At 61.2% G+C, this 19,098-nt stretch overlaps 1 protein-coding gene across 2 annotated transcripts; it reads right to left on the minus strand.

Moving 5' to 3' along the window:
* Positions 1-2,118: 2,118 nt before the first annotated feature.
* Positions 2,119-19,032, minus strand: MARK4 (microtubule affinity regulating kinase 4). Of its 2 annotated transcripts, XM_064738176.1 has the most exons (19): positions 18,815-19,032; positions 16,712-16,915; positions 16,160-16,195; positions 15,569-15,622; positions 15,391-15,439; positions 14,943-15,008; positions 12,669-12,739; positions 12,484-12,540; positions 10,896-11,132; positions 8,126-8,245; positions 7,115-7,214; positions 6,915-7,024; positions 6,273-6,444; positions 5,200-5,462; positions 4,560-4,651; positions 3,531-3,812; positions 2,955-3,034; positions 2,328-2,372; positions 2,119-2,227 (listed from the first exon to the last, which is right to left on the minus strand). In XM_064738176.1, exons 1-19 carry the CDS (start codon positions 18,863-18,865, stop codon positions 2,163-2,165), a joined length of 2,154 nt encoding a protein of 717 aa, XP_064594246.1. In that variant the 5' UTR covers positions 18,866-19,032; the 3' UTR covers positions 2,119-2,162. The 2 variants fall into 2 exon arrangements, with proteins under 2 accessions (XP_064594246.1, XP_064594247.1); XM_064738177.1 differs by lacking the exon at positions 16,160-16,195 and having other exon boundaries at positions 16,676-16,915.
* Between the last annotated feature and the right edge of the window lie 66 nt (positions 19,033-19,098).

Below are 19,098 nucleotides of genomic sequence, written 5' to 3' on the forward strand. Positions count from 1 at the left end.
GGCCCAGGGATCGGATTGGCTGCGTTGCCTGAGGGGGGAGCCACGCCCCTGATGGGCTCGTGAGGGAATGGTATGGCCACGCCCACTGAGCGGTTGGGGGCGTTGCGGGGGTTGGCTCCGCCCACTAAATGACATGTAACGGAATAGCTAATAGCCACGCCCCCAAACGGCCATATAAGGGAATGGCCAATAGCCACGCCCCCTAAACGGCCATATAAGGGAATACCTAATAGCCACGCCCACTAAACGGCCAAATAAGATAGCTAATAGCCACGCCCCTAAATGTCCATATAAGGGAATTTAATGTGCCACGCCCAACATGACCATATAAGGGTGGGCACCGTGTTGGCCACGCCCCTTGAGTGACATCGGGCGCTCTGCCCACCCCCCAAATTTCCCAAATTCCCCAAACCCCGCCCACCATGGAGACCCCCTCAAACCCCGCCCACCTCAAATTCCCCAAACCCCGCCCACCACGGGGACCCCATCCCAATTCCCCCCTCACCCCAAATTCTCCCCCAACTCCAAATTTCCCCTCCCCAAAATTCCCCAAATCCCCCAAATTTCACCCCAAAATTCCCCTCCCCATCCTGAGGACCCCAAAACCCCCACCCCAAATTCCTCCCATCCCAAAGCCCCCCCAAATTGCCCAAATCCCCCTCCCCAAATTCCCCAAATTCCACCCCAAATTCTCCCCTCCCCAAATTCCCCAAATTTCCCCCAAATTCCCCCTCACATCACACCGTGGGTGGGGGTCCCAAGGTTTATTTTGGGGAGGGGTCGGGGGGGGGTTGGGGGGGACAATTCAGGGCAGGAATAACTTAAAAATGGGGGCGGGGTCTCCGGGGGGGGTGGGCGGGGTCTGGGGGAGGGGGCGGGGCCATATTTACATCTGTACAAGGTGGGGGAGGGGGGGCTGCAGGTTATTATTGGGGAGGGGTCCCCAAAATGTTGGCACCGGAATTCTGGGACCCCCCCCAAAGTCACCCCCGACCAACCCCCTCCCCAAAAATGTCCTGGGGGGTCCCAGCGCTGCTGGTCCCGAATTTGGGGAGGGGTCCCGGGGCTGCCGAATCTCTGGGGGGGTTCTGGGGGGGGTCCCAATTCTCCTGGGGGGGGTCCTGGGGGTCCCAATCCGGTCCTGGGGGGTCCCGGTGCTGCTGCAGTTGTTGAGGGGGGGTCCCCAGGGCTGGTTCTGGGGGTCCTGATCCAGTTCTGGGGGTCCCAGTCTCGTTTTGAGGGGGTCTCAGGGGTCCCGATCTGGTTCTGGGGGGTCCCAGAGGGTCCCAGCCTGGTCCTGGGGGTCCCAATCTGGTTCTGAGGGGGCCATGGGGGGGTCCCAGTCCAGTTCTGGGGGTCCCAGTCTCGTTTTGAGGGGGTCTCAGGGGTCCCAATCTGGTTCTGAGGGGTCCTGGGGGTCCCAATCTCATTTTTGGGGGGTTCTGGTCCAGTTCTGGGGGTCTTGGAGGGGGGTCCTGGAGGTCCTGATCCAGTTCCGGGGGTCCCGGTTTCCTTCTTGGGGAGTCCCAGTCCAGCTCTGGGGGTCTCGGTCTCGCTCTTGGGGGGTCCCAGGGGGTCCCAGTCTGGTTCTGGAGGTCCTGATCTCGTTCTTGGGGGTCCCGGTCCAGTTTTGGGGGTCCCGATGCAGCTCCGGGGGTCCCGTTCTGGTCCCGGTCCGGTTCTGGGGGTCCTGATCTTGATCTTGGGGGGTCCCGGTCTGGTTCTGGGGGTCCCGTTCTGGTCCCAGTCTGGTTCTGGGGGTCCCGGGCCATTTCTGGGGGTCCCGGTCTCATTCTTGGGGGGTCCTGGGGGGGGTCCCGATCCAGTTCCAGGGGTCCTGAGGGGTCCTGGTCCAGTTTTGGGGGTCCCGATGCAGCTCCGGGGGTCCCGATCTCGTTCTTGGGGGTCCTGATCCAGCTCTGGGGGTCCCGTTCTGGTCCCGGTCCGGTTCCGGGGGGTCCCGGGTGGGGGTCCCGGTCCCAGGTGGGGGTCCCGGTCTCCATCTTGGGGGTCCCGATGCAGCTCTGGGGGTCCCATTCCGGTCCCGGGGGTCCCGTTCTGGTTCCGGGGGGTCCCGGGTGGGGGTCCCGGTCCCGGGTGGGGGTCCCGGGGGTGGATGGGAATTTGGGGGGGGGTCCCGAAGGAGCCCCTCCCCCCTCCCATCACAGCCCCCCCCCCTCGGAGCAGCCGGGGGGCGGCTTCCGCTTGATCCCCAGGTAGATGGCAACTGGGGGGGGGGGGGGGGGAGGAGGGGACAGGTGAGACCCCCAAATATGGGGAGGGGTCCCCAAACATGGGGAGGGGGATGGGAGAGGGGCGGGACCCACCTTGTGAGCGCAGGTCCCCCGATTCCCGCAGGTTCGTCTGCGACCCTGGGGAGGGGGCACAAAGGTGGGGAGGGGGTCGGGGTGGGACCCCCAAAACCCCCCCAAAAAAATCCTCACAAAAATTAAAAAAAAAAAAATCCCCCCAAAAACCCCCACAAAAATATATTAAAAAAACCACTAAAATAGAAAAAATAAAATAAAATTTTAAAATCCCCCCAGAAATCTAGAACAGGTGACACCGGTGCCCCAGGTGGCCCCAGGTGTGCCCAGGTGTATCTCAGGTGTCCCCAGGTGTGCCCAGGTGTCCCCCAGGTGTGCCCAGGTGTGCCCAGGTGTATCTCAGGTGTCCCCAGGTGATTCCAGGTGATTCCAGGTGTGCCCAGGTGTGCCCAGGTGTATCCAGTTGTGTTCCAGCTGTCCCTCAGGTGTGCCCAGATGTGTCCCAGGTGCCACCCAGGTGTTCCCAGGTGTTCCCAGGTGTATCCAGGTGTCCCCAGGTGTATCTCAGGTGTCCCCCAGGTGTGCCCAGGTGTCCCCCAGGTGTATCTCAGGTGTCCCCCAGGTGTATCTCAGGTGTCCCCCAGGTGTATCTCAGGTGTCCCCCAGGTGTGCCCAGGTGTCACTCACGGATTTTGGTGGCTCCGGGGCCGGGCGTGGCCGAGACGCAGCGATTGGAGCTCTGCCGGCGGGAGGGGTCAAGGGACACCCTGGGCAGGTGAGAGAACAGGTGAGAGAACAGGTGAGAGAACAGGTGTGCCAGGTGTGCCCAGGTGTGCCCAGGTGTGCCAGGTGCGCTCACCTGCGCCTCAGTTTCGAGGTGATCTTGCTCAGGTGTGTCTGATCCCTCCCCAGCTGTACCCAGGTGTATTTTTGGGTGCCCCCAGGTGTGTCCCAGATGCGCCCAGGTGTATCCCAGGTGTCCCCAGGTGGATCCCAGGTGCCCACAGGTGTACCCAGGTGTGCCCAGGTGTATCCCAGGTGTACCCAGGTGTATTTTTGGGCACCCCCAGGTGTGCCCAGGTGTGCCCAGGTGTATCCCAGGTGTGCCCAGGTGTATTTTTGGGTGCCCCCAGCTGTACCCAGGTGTGCCCAGGTGTATCCCAGGTGTGCCCAGGTGTATTTTTGGGTGCCCCCAGGTGTGCCCAGGTGTATCCCAGGTGTGCCCAGGTGTATTTTTGGGTGCCCCCAGGTGTGCCCCCTCACCTGCGGCTCAGCTTGGACGTGATCTTGCTCAGCAGCGTCGCCGTGGGGCGGGGCCGGGGGGAGGAGGCGGCGCTGGGCGGGGGCGGGGGCGAGGCGGGGGGCGGAGCTCCCGAGGCCCCGCCCCCCCGGCGGCTGCCGGCGGTTCCGGTCGAGGCCCCGCCCCCTCCGTGGAAGGTGCTGCGGGCGGAGCAGCCGCGGGCCAGGTGCGCCAGGTGAGCCCCGCCCAGGTGAGCCCCGCCCAGCGAGTGGCTGGAGGGGGAGGGCGGGGGGCGGGACGGCAGGCTGGGGGGAGATGACGTCATTGGTGACGCCACACACAGGTGACGTCACAGGTGAACATCCACAGGTGAGACCCACAGGTGATGTCACAATGAGGTGATATCACACACGCACACAGGTGACATGCCACGCCCACAGGTGACGTCACACGTGATGTCACACACAGGTGACATCACACACATAGGTGACATCACAGGTAAGGTGTACAGGTGACATCCGCAGGTAACGCCACAGGTGACGTCACACACACTCAGGTGAGACGCACAGGTGACGTCATACACACAGACACAGAGATGATGTCATAGGTGATGTCACACACAGGTGACCCCACCCACAGGTGACCCCACCCCCCCAGCCCCATACTGGGAGGGGCACAGGTGGCACTGGGGTGATTTTGGGTGATTTTGGGGATGGATTTGGGGGATTTCAGGTGTGCCCAGGTGTGCCCAGGTGTGGCACTCACCTGTCCTTGCCGTTGGGCACCACCAGGTGGGTTTGGGGTGATTTTGGGTGGATTTGGGGTAATTTTGAGTGGATTTTGAGGGGATTTCAGGTCATTTCAGGTGTGCCCAGGTGTGCCCAGGTGTGCCACTCACCTGTCCTTGCCGTTGGGCAGAAGCAGGTGGGTTTGGGGTGATTTTGGGTGGATTTTGGGGGATTTTGGGTGGATTTCAGGCAATTTTGGGGTGATTTTGAGGGGATTTCAGGTCATTTCAGGAGTGCCCAGGTGTGCCCAGGTGTGCCACTCACCTGTCCTTGCCGTTGGGCAGCAGCAGGTGCCGCTCCCCCCCCGAGCACACGTAGGTGTTCCTGCGGCCCATCACGCTGGGGGGCACGTGGGGCTGGGGGGGCACACGGGGGGCACCTGTGATACACCTGGGGCCACAGGTGTGCCCAGGTGCCCCCCAGGTACCCCCCAGGTGTGCCCAGGTGTGCCCAGGTCCCCCAGGTGTGTGCCCAGGTATCCCCAGGTGCCCGCAGGTATGCCAGGTGTTCCCAGGTCCCCCCAGGTGTGCCCAGGTGCCCCCCAGGTACCCCCCAGGTGTGCCCAGGTGCCCCCCAGGTACCCCCCAGGTGTGTGCCCAGGTATCCCCAGCCCTTCCAGGTGTGCCCAGGTGTGCCCAGATGCCCCCAGATGCCCCAGGTGTGCCCAGGTGTGCCCAGGTGCCCCCCAGGTACCCCCAGGTGTGCCCAGGTGTGCCCACATGCCCCCAGGTGTGCCCAGGTGTGCCCAGGTGTGTGCCCAGGTGTTCCCAGGTGCCCCCAGGTGTGCCCAGGTCCCCCCAGGTGTGTGCCCAGGTATCCCCAGCCCTTCCAGGTGTGCCCAGGTGTGCCCAGATGCCCCCAGATGCCCCCAGGTGTGCCCAGGTGTGTGCCCAGGTGTGCCCACCTGTCCGTCCAGGTGCGATCTCTCGGGGATCTCGGCCTTGTTGGGGTTGTGGGCGCTGCTGACCAATGGGCTGCAGGGAGGGGGGAGGGGCGGCCCGGCCCCGCCCCCACCGCCCCTCCCCCCTCCTCCTCCTCCTCCTCCTCCGGAGCCCCTCCTGGGGGGCGGGGCCACGCCCCCGGCCACGCCCAGCTCCGAGGAGGGGGGAGGGGCGGCCGAGGGGGGGCTGCGGCGGGGGGGAGGGGCGGCCGAGGGGGCGGGGCCACCTGCGGGGTCAAAGAGGGGTCACGGGGGGGGGGGGTCACGGAGGGGTCGCACCCCCCTCAGGACCCCACAATGTCCCCAAATATCACAAAATATCCCCAAATATTCCCAAAATGTCCTCATCCCCCATGTCCACCAATGTCCCATAATGTCCCTCAGTCCAATGTCTGCAATCCCCCCCATGTCCCCAATGTCCCCAATGTCCCCCCCAAATGTCCCCATGTCCCCAATGTCCCCCCCAATGTCCCAATGTCCCCAATGTCCCAATCCCCAATGTCCCCACTGTCCCCAATGTCCCCAATGCCCTCCCAATCCCCCAGTGTCCCCAATGTCCCCAATGTCCCATCCCCAATGTCCCAATGTCCCAATCCCCCCCAATGTCCCAATCCCCCCAATGTCCCAATCCCCCCAGTGTCCCCAATCCCCCAATGTCCCTGCCCAATGTCCCCAATCCCCCAATCATGTCCCCAATCCCCCCAGTGTCCCCAGTGTCCCCAATCCCCCAATGTCCCAATCCCCCCAATGTCCCAATCCCCCAATGTCCCCAATCCCCCCCAGTGTCCCCAATCCCCCCAATGTCCCCAATGCCCCAATGTCCCCAATCCCCTCAATGCCCCCAATGTTCCCCCAATGTCCCCAATGTCCCCAATGTCCCCAATTCCCCAATCCCCAGTGTCCCCAATCCCCAGCCAAGTCCCCCAGTCCCCCCCAATGTCCCCAATGTCCCCAGTGTCCCCAATCCCCCCAGTGTCCCCAATGTCCCCAATTCCCCAATCCCCCCCAATGTCCCCGGTGTCCCCGGTGTCACTCACAGAAGTCGCTGTGCCGCCGCTGCCGGTGGTGGCCGCCCCCGCGCTGGCCCTTGCCGTGCGATGTCCCCGACGATGTCCCCGACGATGTCCCCGACTTGGTGGCACCGTTGGGAGCCTCGGCCGAGCCCCGGGGCCGGGACAGGGACAGGGACAGCGAGGTGCCACCCTCGGGCTGTCCCCGACGGGGCCACAGTGTCACCCAGGGCACAGTGTCCATCACATGTCCCCAATGGGTCTCACCATTGGCCCAACCCCGGCCACAGTGTCACCCAGGGCATGTCCCAATCGGGCTGTCCACCAGTGTCACCAGTGTCACCCATAGGTCCAGTGTCATCCACGTCTCCATGCCCCATGCCCCAACCCCAGGTCTGCCCCAGTGTCCCCAATGTCCCCCATGTCCCCAATGTCCAATCCCACCACATTGTCCCCAATCCCCCATGTCCATGTCCATTGTCCCCAATGTCCCAAATGTCCCATGTCCCCAATCCCCATGTCCCAATGTCCCCAGCACCTGTCCCCACCATGTCCCCAGTGTCCCCAATCCCCCCAATGTCCCCAATCCCCCCAATGTCCCCAATCCCCCCAATGTCCCCAATGCCCCCAATCCCCCCAATGTCCCCAAATGTCCCCAGTGTCACCCACCTCTCCGCGCCGCCCCAGCAGCAGGTACGTGGCCGTCACCTCGTTGTACTTGTGGGTGCTCAGCGCCTCCTTGATCTCCTCCCGCGTGTAGCCCATGCCCACCATCACCTCTGCGGGGACAGCGGCGTCACCGGGGTGTCCCCAACGTCCCCGGGGTGTCCCCAGGGTGTCCCCAGGGTGTCCCCAGGGTGTCCCCTCACCGATGCGCTTGGTGTCCCCAAAGTCCTCCTGGGGCTCCGTGTAGGGCGTCAGCTCGTCGCCCTCGTAGCCGATGTTGATCCACTTGTCCTTCATGATTTGCTGTTTGGGGACATCGGGGACATTGTGGGGACATTGGGGGGGATTGGGGACATTGGGGGGGATTGGGGACATTGGGGGCATTAGGGACATTGGGGGGACACAGGGACATTGGGGACATTGGGGGACATTGGGGGACATTGGGGGGACATTGGGGGCATTGGGGGGATTGGGGACATTGGGGACATTGGGGGGCATTGGGGACATTGGGGACATTGGGGACATTGGGGGGGATTGGAGACATTGGGGACATTGGGGGGATTGGAGACATTGGGGACATTGGGGGGGATTGGGGACATTGGGGGACATTGGGGACATTGGGGGACATTGGGGACATTGGGGACATTGGGGGGATTTGGGACATTGGGGACATTGGGGGCATTGGGGACATTGGGGGGATTGGGGACATTGGGGGGATTGGGGACATTGGGGACATTGGGGGGATTGGGGACATTGGGGGGACACAGGATGTTCTCACAGTCCCAAAACTGCCCCAAACCCCCTCAAACTGCCCCAAATCACCCCAAAACCCCCTCAAACCCTTCTAGGGACCCCCCAGTCCCTGCCAGGACCCCCAAAACTGCCCCAAACCCCTCCTGAGGACCCCCCCCCCCAAACCTCAAGGGCGCAGCGCTTGGTAGAGCTGAGTGGCGCAGGATGTTCCCACAGCCCCAAATCCCCCCAAAATCCCCCCAAATCACCCCAAAACCCCCTCAGACCCCTCTGGGGACCCCCAAATCCCTCATGGGACCCCCCAATACCTCGAGGGTGCAGCGCTTGGCGGGGTTGAGCACCAGGAAGCGCCGCAGGATGTTCCCACAGCCCCAAATCCCCCCAAAATCCCCCCAAATCACCCCAAAACCCCCTCAGACCCCTCTGGGGACCCCCAAATCCCCCCCAGAGCCCCCCGGTACCTCGAGGGTGCAGCGCTTGGCGGGGTTGAGCACCAGGAAGCGCCGCAGGATGTTCTCGCAGTCCGTGCTCATGTAGAAGGGCACGCGGTATTTGCCCCGCAGCACGCGCTCCCGCAGCTCCTGGGGGCACACGGGGGTCAGCCGGGGTCACCAGGGGTCACCAGGGGTCACCAGGGGTCACTGGGGTGAGCCAGGGTCACCTGGGGTCACTGGGGTCAGATGCGCTTACTGGGGTCAGCTGGGGACATGAGGGACACCTGGGGACAGCCGGGGGTCAGCTGGGGTCAGCTGGGGTCACCTGGGGTCACTGGGGTCAGTCAGGGTCAGCTGGGGTCACTGGGGTCAGTCAGGGTCAGCTGGGGTCACTGGGGGATATGGGGGACACCTGGGGGTCACCCGGGGTCACTGGGGTCACTGGGGTCAGTCAGGGTCACCCAGGGTCACTGGGGTCAGTCAGGGTCAGCTGGGGTCACTGGGGGATATGGGGGACACCCGGGGGTCAGCTGGGGTCACCCAGGGTCACTGGGGTCAGTCAGGGTCACCCGGGGTCACTGGGGTCAGTCAGGGTCACCTGGGGTCACTGGGGTCAGTCAGGGTCAGCTGGGGACACCCGGGGATATGGGGGACACCTGGGGGTCAGCTGGGGTCACTTGGTGACCACTGACCAGGTGACCCCTGTGAGGAGCTCGGGGGTCACAGGAGGCGGCCCAGGAGCATCAAGGCCGAGTGACCACGCAGTGACCACGCAGTGACCACACAGTGACCACACAATGACCGGGAGGTGACCACGAGCACCAGGAGGTGACTGGACAGTGACCACAGGAGATGACCACAGGTGACAATCACCTCCAGGCCATGCCCACCACACTGACCACTGACCAGATGACCCCTGTGAGGATCTCGGGGGTCACAGGAGATGGCCCAGCAGCATCAGAGCCAAGTGACCACGCAATGACCAGGAGATGACCAGGAGGTGACCAGGAGGTGACCATGAGGTCCCCAGTGGTCACCTTGAGGTTGTGTCCGTCAAAGGGCAGCGAGCCGCTGACCAGCGTGTACAGGATGACCCCCAGGCTCCAGATGTCCACACAATGACCACACAATGACCCAACAATAACCACACAATGACCACACAACGACCATGCAATGACCATGCAATGACCGAACAATGACCAGAAGATGACCACACAATGACCATGCAATGACCATGCAATAACCACGCAATGACCACACAACAACCATGCAATGACCACGCAATGACCCAACAATGACTGAACAATGACCCAACAATGACCCAAAGATGACCACTCGAGTTCCCAGCGGTCACCTTGAGATTGTGCCCATCAAAGGGCAGCGAGCCGCTGACCAGCGTGTACAGGATGACCCCCAGGCTCCAGATGACCACACAATGACCATGCAATAACCACACAATGACCACGCAATGACCACAGAATGACCACACAACGACCATGCAATGACCACGCAATGACCCAACAATGACTGAACAATGACCCAACAATGACCAAGAGATGACCACGCAATGAGCACGCAGTGACCACACAATGACCGAACAATGACCCAACATTGACCAAACAATGACCAGGAGGTGACCACGAGGTTCTGAGCGGTCACCTTGAGGTTGTGGCCGTTGAAGGGCAGCGAGCCGCTGACCAGCATGTACAGGATGACCCCCAGGCTCCAGATGACCACACAATGACCAAACAATGACCATGCAATGACCATGCAATAACCACACAATGACCACACAACAACCATGCAATGACCATGAAATGACCGAACAATGACCAGAAGATGACCACACAATGACCATGCAATGACCATGCAATAACCACACAATGACCATGCAATGACCACGCAATGACCCAACAATGACCACGCAGTGATCGCGCAATGACCCAACAATGACCAGGAGGTGACCACACGAGTTCCCAGCGGTCACCTTGAGGTTGTGGCCGTCGAAGGGCAGCGAGCCGCTGACCAGCGTGTACAGGATGACCCCCAGGCTCCAGATGTCCACACAATGACCATGCAATGACCACAGAATGACCACACAATGACCATGCAATGACCATGCAATAACCACACAATGACCACACAATGACCACACAATGACCATGCAATAACCACACAATGACCACAACAACCATGCAATGACCACACAATGACCCAACAATGACTGAACAATGACCCAACAATGACCCAAAGATGACCACTCGAGTTCCCAGCGGTCACCTTGAGATTGTGCCCATCAAAGGGCAGCGAGCCGCTGACCAGCGTGTACAGGATGACCCCCAGGCTCCAGATGACCACACAATGACCAAACAATGACCACGCAATGACCCAACAATGACCAAAGATGACCACACGCGTTCCCAGCGGTCACCTTGAGGTTGTGGCCGTCGAAGGGCAGCGAGCCGCTGACCAGCGTGTACAGGATGACCCCCAGGCTCCAGATGACCACACAATGACCACACAATGACCATGCAATAACCACACAATGACCATGCAATGACCACGCAATGACCCAACAATGACCAAAGATGACCACACGCGTTCCCAGCGGTCACCTTGAGGTTGTGGCCGTCGAAGGGCAGCGAGCCGCTGACCAGCGTGTACAGGATGACCCCCAGGCTCCAGATGACCACACAATGACCACAACAACCATGCAATGACCACACAACGACCATGCAATAACCCAACATTGACTGAACAATGACCAGGAGGTGACCACGAGGTTCTGAGTGGTCACCTTGAGGTTGTGGCCGTCGAAGGGCAGCGAGCCGCTGACCAGCGTGTACAGGATGACCCCCAGGCTCCAGATGTCCACCTCGGGCCCGTCGTACTTCTTGCCCTGGAAGAGCTCGGGGGCGGCGTAGGGCGGCGAGCCGCAGAACGTGTCCAGCTTGGAGCCGCGCGAGAACTCGTTGCTGAACCCAAAATCGGCGATCTTGATGTTGGCGTCGGCGTCCAGCAGCAGGTTCTCGGCCTGGGGACACCAACGGGGACATGGGGACATCGTCAGGGACATGGGGACATTGGGGACACTGTCACAGGAATGGGGACATTGGGAGAGGGACACTGGGATGGGGACACTGGGATGGGATCTTCATGTTGGTGTTGGCGTCCAGCAGCAGGTTCTCGGCCTGGGGACACCAACGGGACATGGGGACATCAAGGGGACATTGGGATGGGGACACTGGATGGGATCTCGGTGTTGGTGTCCAGCAGCAGGTTCTCGGCCTGGGGACACCAACGGGGACATGGGGACATTGTCAGGGACATGGGGACATTGGGATGGGGACAGGAACGGTGACATGGGGACAGGAACAGGGACATTGGGATGGGGACACTGGGATGGGATCTCGATGTTGGTGTCCAGCAGCAGGTTCTCGGCCTGGGGACATTTGGGGACATCAGTGGGGACATGGGGGACACCAGGACACCGGGATGGACACCAGGACAGGGACACCAGGACACCGGGACGGACACAGGGACAAGGACACCAGGACAGGGACACCAGGACACCGGGATGGACACCAGGACACCGGGATGGACACCAGGACAGGGACACCAGGACAGGGACACCAGGACACCGGGATGGACACAGGGACAAGGACACCAGGACACCGGGATGGACACCGGGATGGACACAGGGACAAGGACACCAGGACATGGACACCAGGACACCGGGATGGACACCAGGACAGGGACACCAGGACAGGGACACCAGGACACCGGGATGGACACCAGGACACCGGGACGGACACAGGGACACCAGGACAGGGACACCAGGACAGGGACACCAGGACACTGGGATGGACACAGGGACAGGGACACCAGGACAGGGACACCAGGACAGGGACACCAGGACACCGGGATGGACACAGGGACAAGGACACCAGGACACTGGGATGGACACCAGGACACCGGGATGGACACCAGGACACCGGGATGGACACCAGGACAGGGACACCAGGACAGGGACACCAGGACACTGGGATGGACACCGGGATGGACACCGGGATGGACACCAGGACAGGGACACCGGGATGGACACCAGGACAGGGACACCAGGACAGGGACACCAGGACAGGGACACCAGGACACTGGGATGGACACCGGGATGGACACCAGGACAGGGACACCAGGACACCGGGACGGACACAGGGACAAGGACACCAGGACAGGGACACCAGGACAGGGACACCAGGACACCGGGATGGACACCGGGATGGACACCAGGACAGGGACACCAGGACACCGGGATGGACACCAGGACAGGGACACCAGGACAGGGACACGCGGTGCCACCCCCGTGTCCCCAGCCCGTGTCCCACCTTGAGGTCCCTGTGCACGATGTTCTTCTGGTGGCAGTAGTGCACGGCCGAGACGATCTGGGGACACAGGTGGCACTGTCACCGCGCGTCCCCACAGTGTCCCCAAACCCCCAAAATGTCCCCAAGCCCCCCAAAATGTCCCCAAGCCCCCCAGGATGTCCCCAAGCCCCCCAGGATGTCCCCACCTGTCTGAACTTGGCCCGCGCCTCCTTCTCCTTCATCCTCCCGTGGGACACCAGGTAATCGAACACCTCACCTGGGGGGACACACCTGGGTCAGGACACCCCAAAAAACCCCAAAATACCCCCAAAATATCCCAAAATATTCCCCAAAATATCCCCCCAAATATCCCAAAATATCCCCAAAATATCCCCCAAATATCCCAAAATATCCCCCAAAATATCCCCCAAAATATCCCCCAAAATCCCCCAAATCCACACCAGGTAATCGAACACCTCACCTGGGGGGACACACCTGGGTCAGAACACCCCAAAAAACCCCAAAATATCATCCCAAAATATCCCCCCAAAAATCCCCAAATCCCCCCAAAAATATCCCAAAGTATTCTCCAAAAAATCCCCCAAAATATCCCCCAAAATCCCCCAAATCCACACCAGGTAATCCAACACCTCACCTGGCGGGACACACCTGGGTCAGGACTCAAAACCCCAAAAATACCCCAAAATATCCCAAAAACTTCCACAAATATTCCCCAAATATCCCCACCAAATATCCCCCAAAATATCCCCCAATCCAAATATCCCCCAAATCCCAATCCCAGCAGTAATCGAACACCTCACCTGGGGGACACACCTGGGTGAGAACACCCCAAAATACCCCAAAATATCCCAAAATATCTCCAAAATATCCCCAAATATCCCTCAAAAATCCCAAAATATCCCCCAAAATATCCCCCCAAAATCCCCCACCAGGTAATCCAACACCTCACCTGGGGGGACACACACAGAGGGATCTTGGTGGCCCCAGGTGTCCCCAAAGCCCCCCAGGTGTCCCCAGTGTCCCCAGTGTGTATGTCCAGTCCAGGTTGTTCAGTGTCCCCAATGCCCCCAGGTGTCCCCAATGTCCCCAGGTGTGTCTCAGGGTCCCCAATGTCCCCCAGGTGTCCCCAATGTCCCCCAATGTCCAGTTGTTCAGTGTCCCCAGATGTCCAGGTGTCCCCAATGTCCCCAGAGTGTTAGTTCCCCCCCCCAGGTGTCCCCAGGTGTGTCCCAGGTGTCCCCAATGTCCCCCCAGGTGTCCCCAATGTCCCCAGGTGTCCCCAGGTGTGTCTCAGGTGTCCCCAATGTCCCCAAGTGGTCCCCATGTCCCCAGGTATGTCCCCCAATGACCCCAGGTGTGTCCAGGTGTCCCCAATGTGTCCCCATCAGGTGTCCCCAGGTGTCCCCATGTCCCCAGTGGTCCCCAATGTCCCCAGGTGTGTCCCAGGTGTCCAGGTGTCCCCATGTCCCCAGTGTGTCCCCAGGTGTCCCCAGTGTCCCCCCAGGTGTCCCCAATGTCCCCAGGTGTGTCCCAGGTGTCCCCAATGTCCCCCCAGGTGTCCCCAATGTCCCCAGGTGTGTCCCCAGGTGTCCCCAATGCCCCAAGGTGTCCCCAATGTCCCCAGGTGTCCCAGGTGTCTGTCCCCAGGTGTCCCCAATGTCCCCCAGGTGTCCCCAGGTGTGTCTCAGGTGTCCCCAATGTCCCCAGTGTGTCCCAGGTGTCCCCATGTCCCCAGGTGTCCCCCAATGTCCCCATGTCCCAGGTGTCCCAGGTTGTCTCAGGTGTCCCCATGTCCCCACAGGTGTCCATGTCCAATGTCCAGGTGTCCCAGGTGTTCTCCAGTCACCAATGTCCCCCAGTGTCAGTGTCAGCTCCCCAAGTAGAGTCCTGTCCCACCACTGTCCCCATGTCCCCCAATTAGACCCATGTCCCATTCCCCCGGTGTCCCATCCCCTTCCCCACACAGTGTCACTGCCCAGCTGTGCTCATCCCCAATTCAGTGGATCCCCCAAGTGGCCCCCCAATGTCCTCCCCATTTGGTCACCCTCCAGGACCCCCATGTCATTTCAGGACCCCTCGTCCCAGTCCCCATGACCCCATTGGGTCCAGCCCCAGTGTCTCAGGTGTCCCCAATGTCCCCAAGTGTGTCCCCAATGTCCCGGGTGTGTCCCAGGTGTCCCCAATGTCCCCCCAGGTGTCCCCAGTGTCCCCCAATGTCCCCAGGTGTGTCTCAGGTGTCCCCATGTCCCCCCAGGTGTCCCCAGGTGTCCCCAGGTGTCCCCAGGTGTGTCTCAGGTATCCCCAGGTGTCCCCAGGTGTCCCCAATGTCCCCCCAGGTGTCAGTGTCAGTGTCCCCAGGTGTGTCCCAGGTGTCCCCAATGTCCCCCCAGGTGTCCCCAATGTCCCCCAATGTCCCCAGGTGTCCCCAGGTGTCCCCACTGTCCCCAATGTCCCCTCACCTGCGCTGGCGTACTCCATGACCAGGTACAGCGTCTTCTCCGTCTCGATCACCTCAAAGAGCTTCACTGCAATGGGGCAGGGGGCGTCAGGGACCCCTCCCCAAATCACAGAGACCCCTGGGACCCCTCCCCAAATCACAGAGACCCCTGCCCACCCCTGGGACCCCTCCCCAAATCACAGAGACCCCTGCCCACCCCTGGGACCCCTCCCCAAATTCTGGGACCCCTCCCCAAATCAGGGACCCCTCCCCAATTCCATGACTCCTCCCCATTTTTAGGTCCCCCTCCCAGGACCCCTCCCCATTTTGGGACCCCTCCTCACCCCCAGGACCCCATTTCGGGGACCCCTCCCCAATTTGGGGACCCCTCCCCAATTTGGGGACCCCACCGCCGAGACCCCATGTTGGGACCCCTCCCCAAATTGGAGACCCCTCCCCATTTCTCTCACCGATATTGGGGTGGTTCAGCCCCTTCATGATCCGAACTTCCCGAAAAAGCTGAGGGGGAGGGAGAAGGGTCAGGGGGGGCTGGAGACCCCTCCCCAATTGAGGAGACCCCTCCCCAAATGAAGAGACCCCTCCCCAATTGAGGAGACCCCTCCCCAAAGCCCCCAGACCCCTCCCCACCTTCTGCAGGCTGGTGGGGTTCAGCTGGGTCTTGTCGATGATCTTGATGGCGACCTGAAATTGGGGAGGGGGCGCTGAGGGGATTCCCCAGAGACCCCTCCCCAAATTCACCTGGGACTTCCTTGGCTCCCCCAAATAACCTGAGACCCCTCCCCAGTATTTACCTGAGGCCCCTCCCCAAATTCACCTGGGATCCCCTGAGACCCCTCCCCAAATTCACCTGAGATTCCCCCTAAATTCACCTGAGACCCCTCCCCAAATTCACCCGAGACCCCTCCCCAAGTTCAGCTGAGACACTTCTGGGACCCCCAAATCCCCCCTGAGCCCCTCCCCAACCAACCCCTAAATCCCCAACCCCAAATCCCCCTACCCCCTCATCCCCCGAACCCCAAAACCCCCTCAAATCCCCCAACCCCCAAATCCCCCCTGAGCCCCCTCCCCAAACCCCAAAATCCCCCCAATCCCTACCCCCCAACTCAATACAACCCCCTCAATCCCCCAAAACCCCCCCCAAAAAAAAAATCCCTCCCGAGACCCCCCATCCCCCAAATGCCAGAGACCCCTCCCCAAATGCGTGAGCCCCCTGCCCACCTCTCGGCCGGTCAGCACGTGCCGCGCCAGCTTGACCTTGGCGAAGTTGCCCTTGCCGATGGTGCCCCAAATCCCCTGAGCCCCTCCCACCAAACCCCCAAATCCCCCAAATCCCCCCGAGACCCCTCCCCAAATGCCAAACCCCCCAACACCCGCCGTCACATCGCCCACCAAATATGCCCCCGAATGATCCCCCCTGAGACCCCTCCCCAAACCACCCCAAACCCCCCTAAACCCCTCCAAAAACCCCCTCAAGCACTCCCCAATGGGTTCCCCCCAACAGCCCTCCCAAGACCCAATCCCCAAATCCCCAAGACCCCTCCCCAAATGTGTGAGCCCCCTGCCCACCTCCGGCTGGTGAGCACGTGCCGCGCCAGCTTGCCTTGGCGAAGTTGCCCTTGCCCGATGGTGCCCCAAATCCCCCGTAGACCCTCCAAGCCCAAACCCCCAAATCGCCCAAATCCCACCCCAAATCCCCCCGAGACCCCTCCCCAAATGTGTGAGACCCCTGCCCACCTCCCGGCCGGTGAGCACGTGCCGCGCCAGCTTGACCTTGGCGAAGTTGCCCTTGCCGATGGTGCGCAGCAGCCGGTAGTTGCCCACGTGGGGAGGGGGCTCCTCGGACCCCCCCCCCAGGGAGTTCCGGCCCCCCCGCGCCGGGGGAGGGGCGGCCCCGGAGCCCCGCCCAGACCAGGCCCCGGCCCCGCCCCCGGGGGGAGGGGGCTTGTCGGGGCGGGCGCTGCCCCCCGGGCCCGCCTGGGGGGGGAATAGGGGTGAGACCCCTCCCCAAATTATCACAGACCCCAATTCTCACTGTGAGACCCCTCCCCAAATTAATACAACAGTGAGACCCCTCCCCAAATTAATATATCAGTGAGACCCCTCCCCAAATTATCACCCCGGGCTTGTCGGGGCGGGCGCTGCCCCCCGGGCCCGCCTGGGGGGGGAACGGGGGTGAGACCCCTCCCCAAATTAATACAACAGTGAGAGACTCCTCCCCAAATTAATGTATCACTGTGAGACCCCAACTATCACTGTGAGACCCCAACTATCACTGTGAGACCCCTCCCCAAATTAATACAACAGTGAGACCCCTCCCCAAATTAATGTATCACTGTGAGACCCCTCCCCAAATTAATGTATCACTGTGAGACCCCTCCCCAAATTAATATAACAGTGAGACCCCTCCCCAAATTATCACAGACCCCAATTCTCACTGTGATACCCCTCCCCAAATTAATATAACAGTGAGACCCCTCCCCAAATTAATATATCACTGTGAGACCCCTCCTCAAATTAATGCACTGAGACCCCTCCCCAAATTAGTATATCACAGTGAGACCCCTCCCCAAATTAATGTATCACTGTGAGACCCCTCCCCAAATTAATATAACAGTGAGACCCCTCCCCAAATTAATGTATCACTGTGAGACCCCAACTATCACTGTGAGACCCCTCCCCAAATTAATGTATCACTGTGAGACCCCAACTATCACTGTGAGACCCCTCCCCAAATTATCACCCCAGGCTTGTCAGGGCGGGCACTGCCCCCCGGGCCCGGCTGGAGGAGAGACAGGGTGAGACCCCTCCTCAAATTAATAAAACACTGTGAGACCCCTCCCCAAATTATCACAGACCCCAGTTATCACTGAGAGACCCCTCCTCAAATTATGGGGTCACCCTTGAGAACACCCTAAAACATCACAGTGAGACCCCTCCCCAAATTATGGGATCACCCAAATAGCACAGGGAGACCCCTCCCCAAAATACCACAGGGGGACCCGCATACAAATATCACAGTGAGACCCCTCCCCAAATTATCACAGTCCCCAAAATATCAGAATGAGACCCCCCCCCCAAATCAGGGGATCACTCAATTATCACAGTGAGACCCCCACTCAAATTATCACAGTGAGACCCCTCCCCAAATTATGGGATCACTCAAATATCACAGTGAGACCCCTCCCCAAATTATGGGATCACCCAAATAGCACAGGGAGACCCCTCCCCAAAATACCACAGGGGGACCCGCATACAAAATATCACAGTGAGACCCCTCCCCAAATTATATTGTCACCCTTGGGACCCCCACCCCAATTATCCCAGTCAGACCCCCACCCGAATTATGGGGTCACCCAAATTATCACAGTGAGACCCCTCCCCAAATTATCACAGTCCCCAGTTATCATAGTGAGACCCCTCCCCAAATTATGGGGTCATCCTGGGACTGACCTGAATCATCACAGTGAGACCCCTCCTCAAATTAATATCACAGTGAGACCCCTCCCCAAATTAATGTCATAATGAGACCCCCACCCCAGTTATCACTGTGAGACCCCTCCCCAAATTATGACTGAGACCCCCACCCGAATTATGGGGTCACCCCCGAGACCCCACCCAAAATAATCTCAGGGGGGTGAGACCCCCACCCAAAAACCCCTCAGAGCCCCCCCAAAATCTCAGAGTGAGACCCCAGACCCCTCCCGGTGCCCCCGGTGCCCTCCCGGTATCCCCCAAACCCCTCCCGGTCCCTCCCGATCCCCTCCCGGTGCCCTCCCGGTACTCCCCGGTACCGGCCCAGCCCCTCCCGGTCCCTCCCGGTCCCCCCCCCGCCCCTCCGGCCTACCCCCGTCCGCTCCCCCCTCACGCTCTCACCGTGTCCGCGTTCCGCTCGTTGCCCGCCGCCAGGGCGGAGCGCGAGGACATGGTCCCGGCCCGGGGGGCACCGGAAGGCGGCACCGGGGGGCACCGGAAGGGGCGGTCCCGTTACCGGGGGGGGGTCCCGTTCCCGTTGCCGTTACCGGGGGGGCCGGGCCGGGGCGGCCATGGCGGCCATGGCGCCGGAACCGGAAGCGGGGCGGCGACGGAGTGGGCGGGGCTTTGACCGTAAAAGGAGAGTGGTTCTGAGGGCTTGGCCACGCCCACGGAGGGGAGAGGGC

The sequence above is a fragment of the Zonotrichia leucophrys genome, unplaced genomic scaffold (genome assembly GCF_028769735.1).
Source record: "Zonotrichia leucophrys gambelii isolate GWCS_2022_RI unplaced genomic scaffold, RI_Zleu_2.0 Scaffold_217_84253, whole genome shotgun sequence".
Lineage (NCBI taxonomy): Eukaryota > Metazoa > Chordata > Aves > Passeriformes > Passerellidae > Zonotrichia > Zonotrichia leucophrys.

Excerpts from the sequence above, each read along its gene's own strand:
- MARK4 (XM_064738176.1), bottom strand. The coding sequence starts at position 18,865 with ATGTCCTCGCGCTCCGCCCTGGCGGCGGGCAACGAGCGGAACGCGGAC. Across the intron at positions 8,246-10,895 it reads TCGACGGCCACAACCTCAAG|GAGCTGCGGGAGCGCGTGCT; the intron begins GTGACCACTCAG and ends GTGTGCCCCCAG. Across the intron at positions 3,035-3,530 it reads ACGTCCAAGCTGAGCCGCAG|GGTGTCCCTTGACCCCTCCC; the intron begins GTGAGGGGGCAC and ends TCACCTGCCCAG.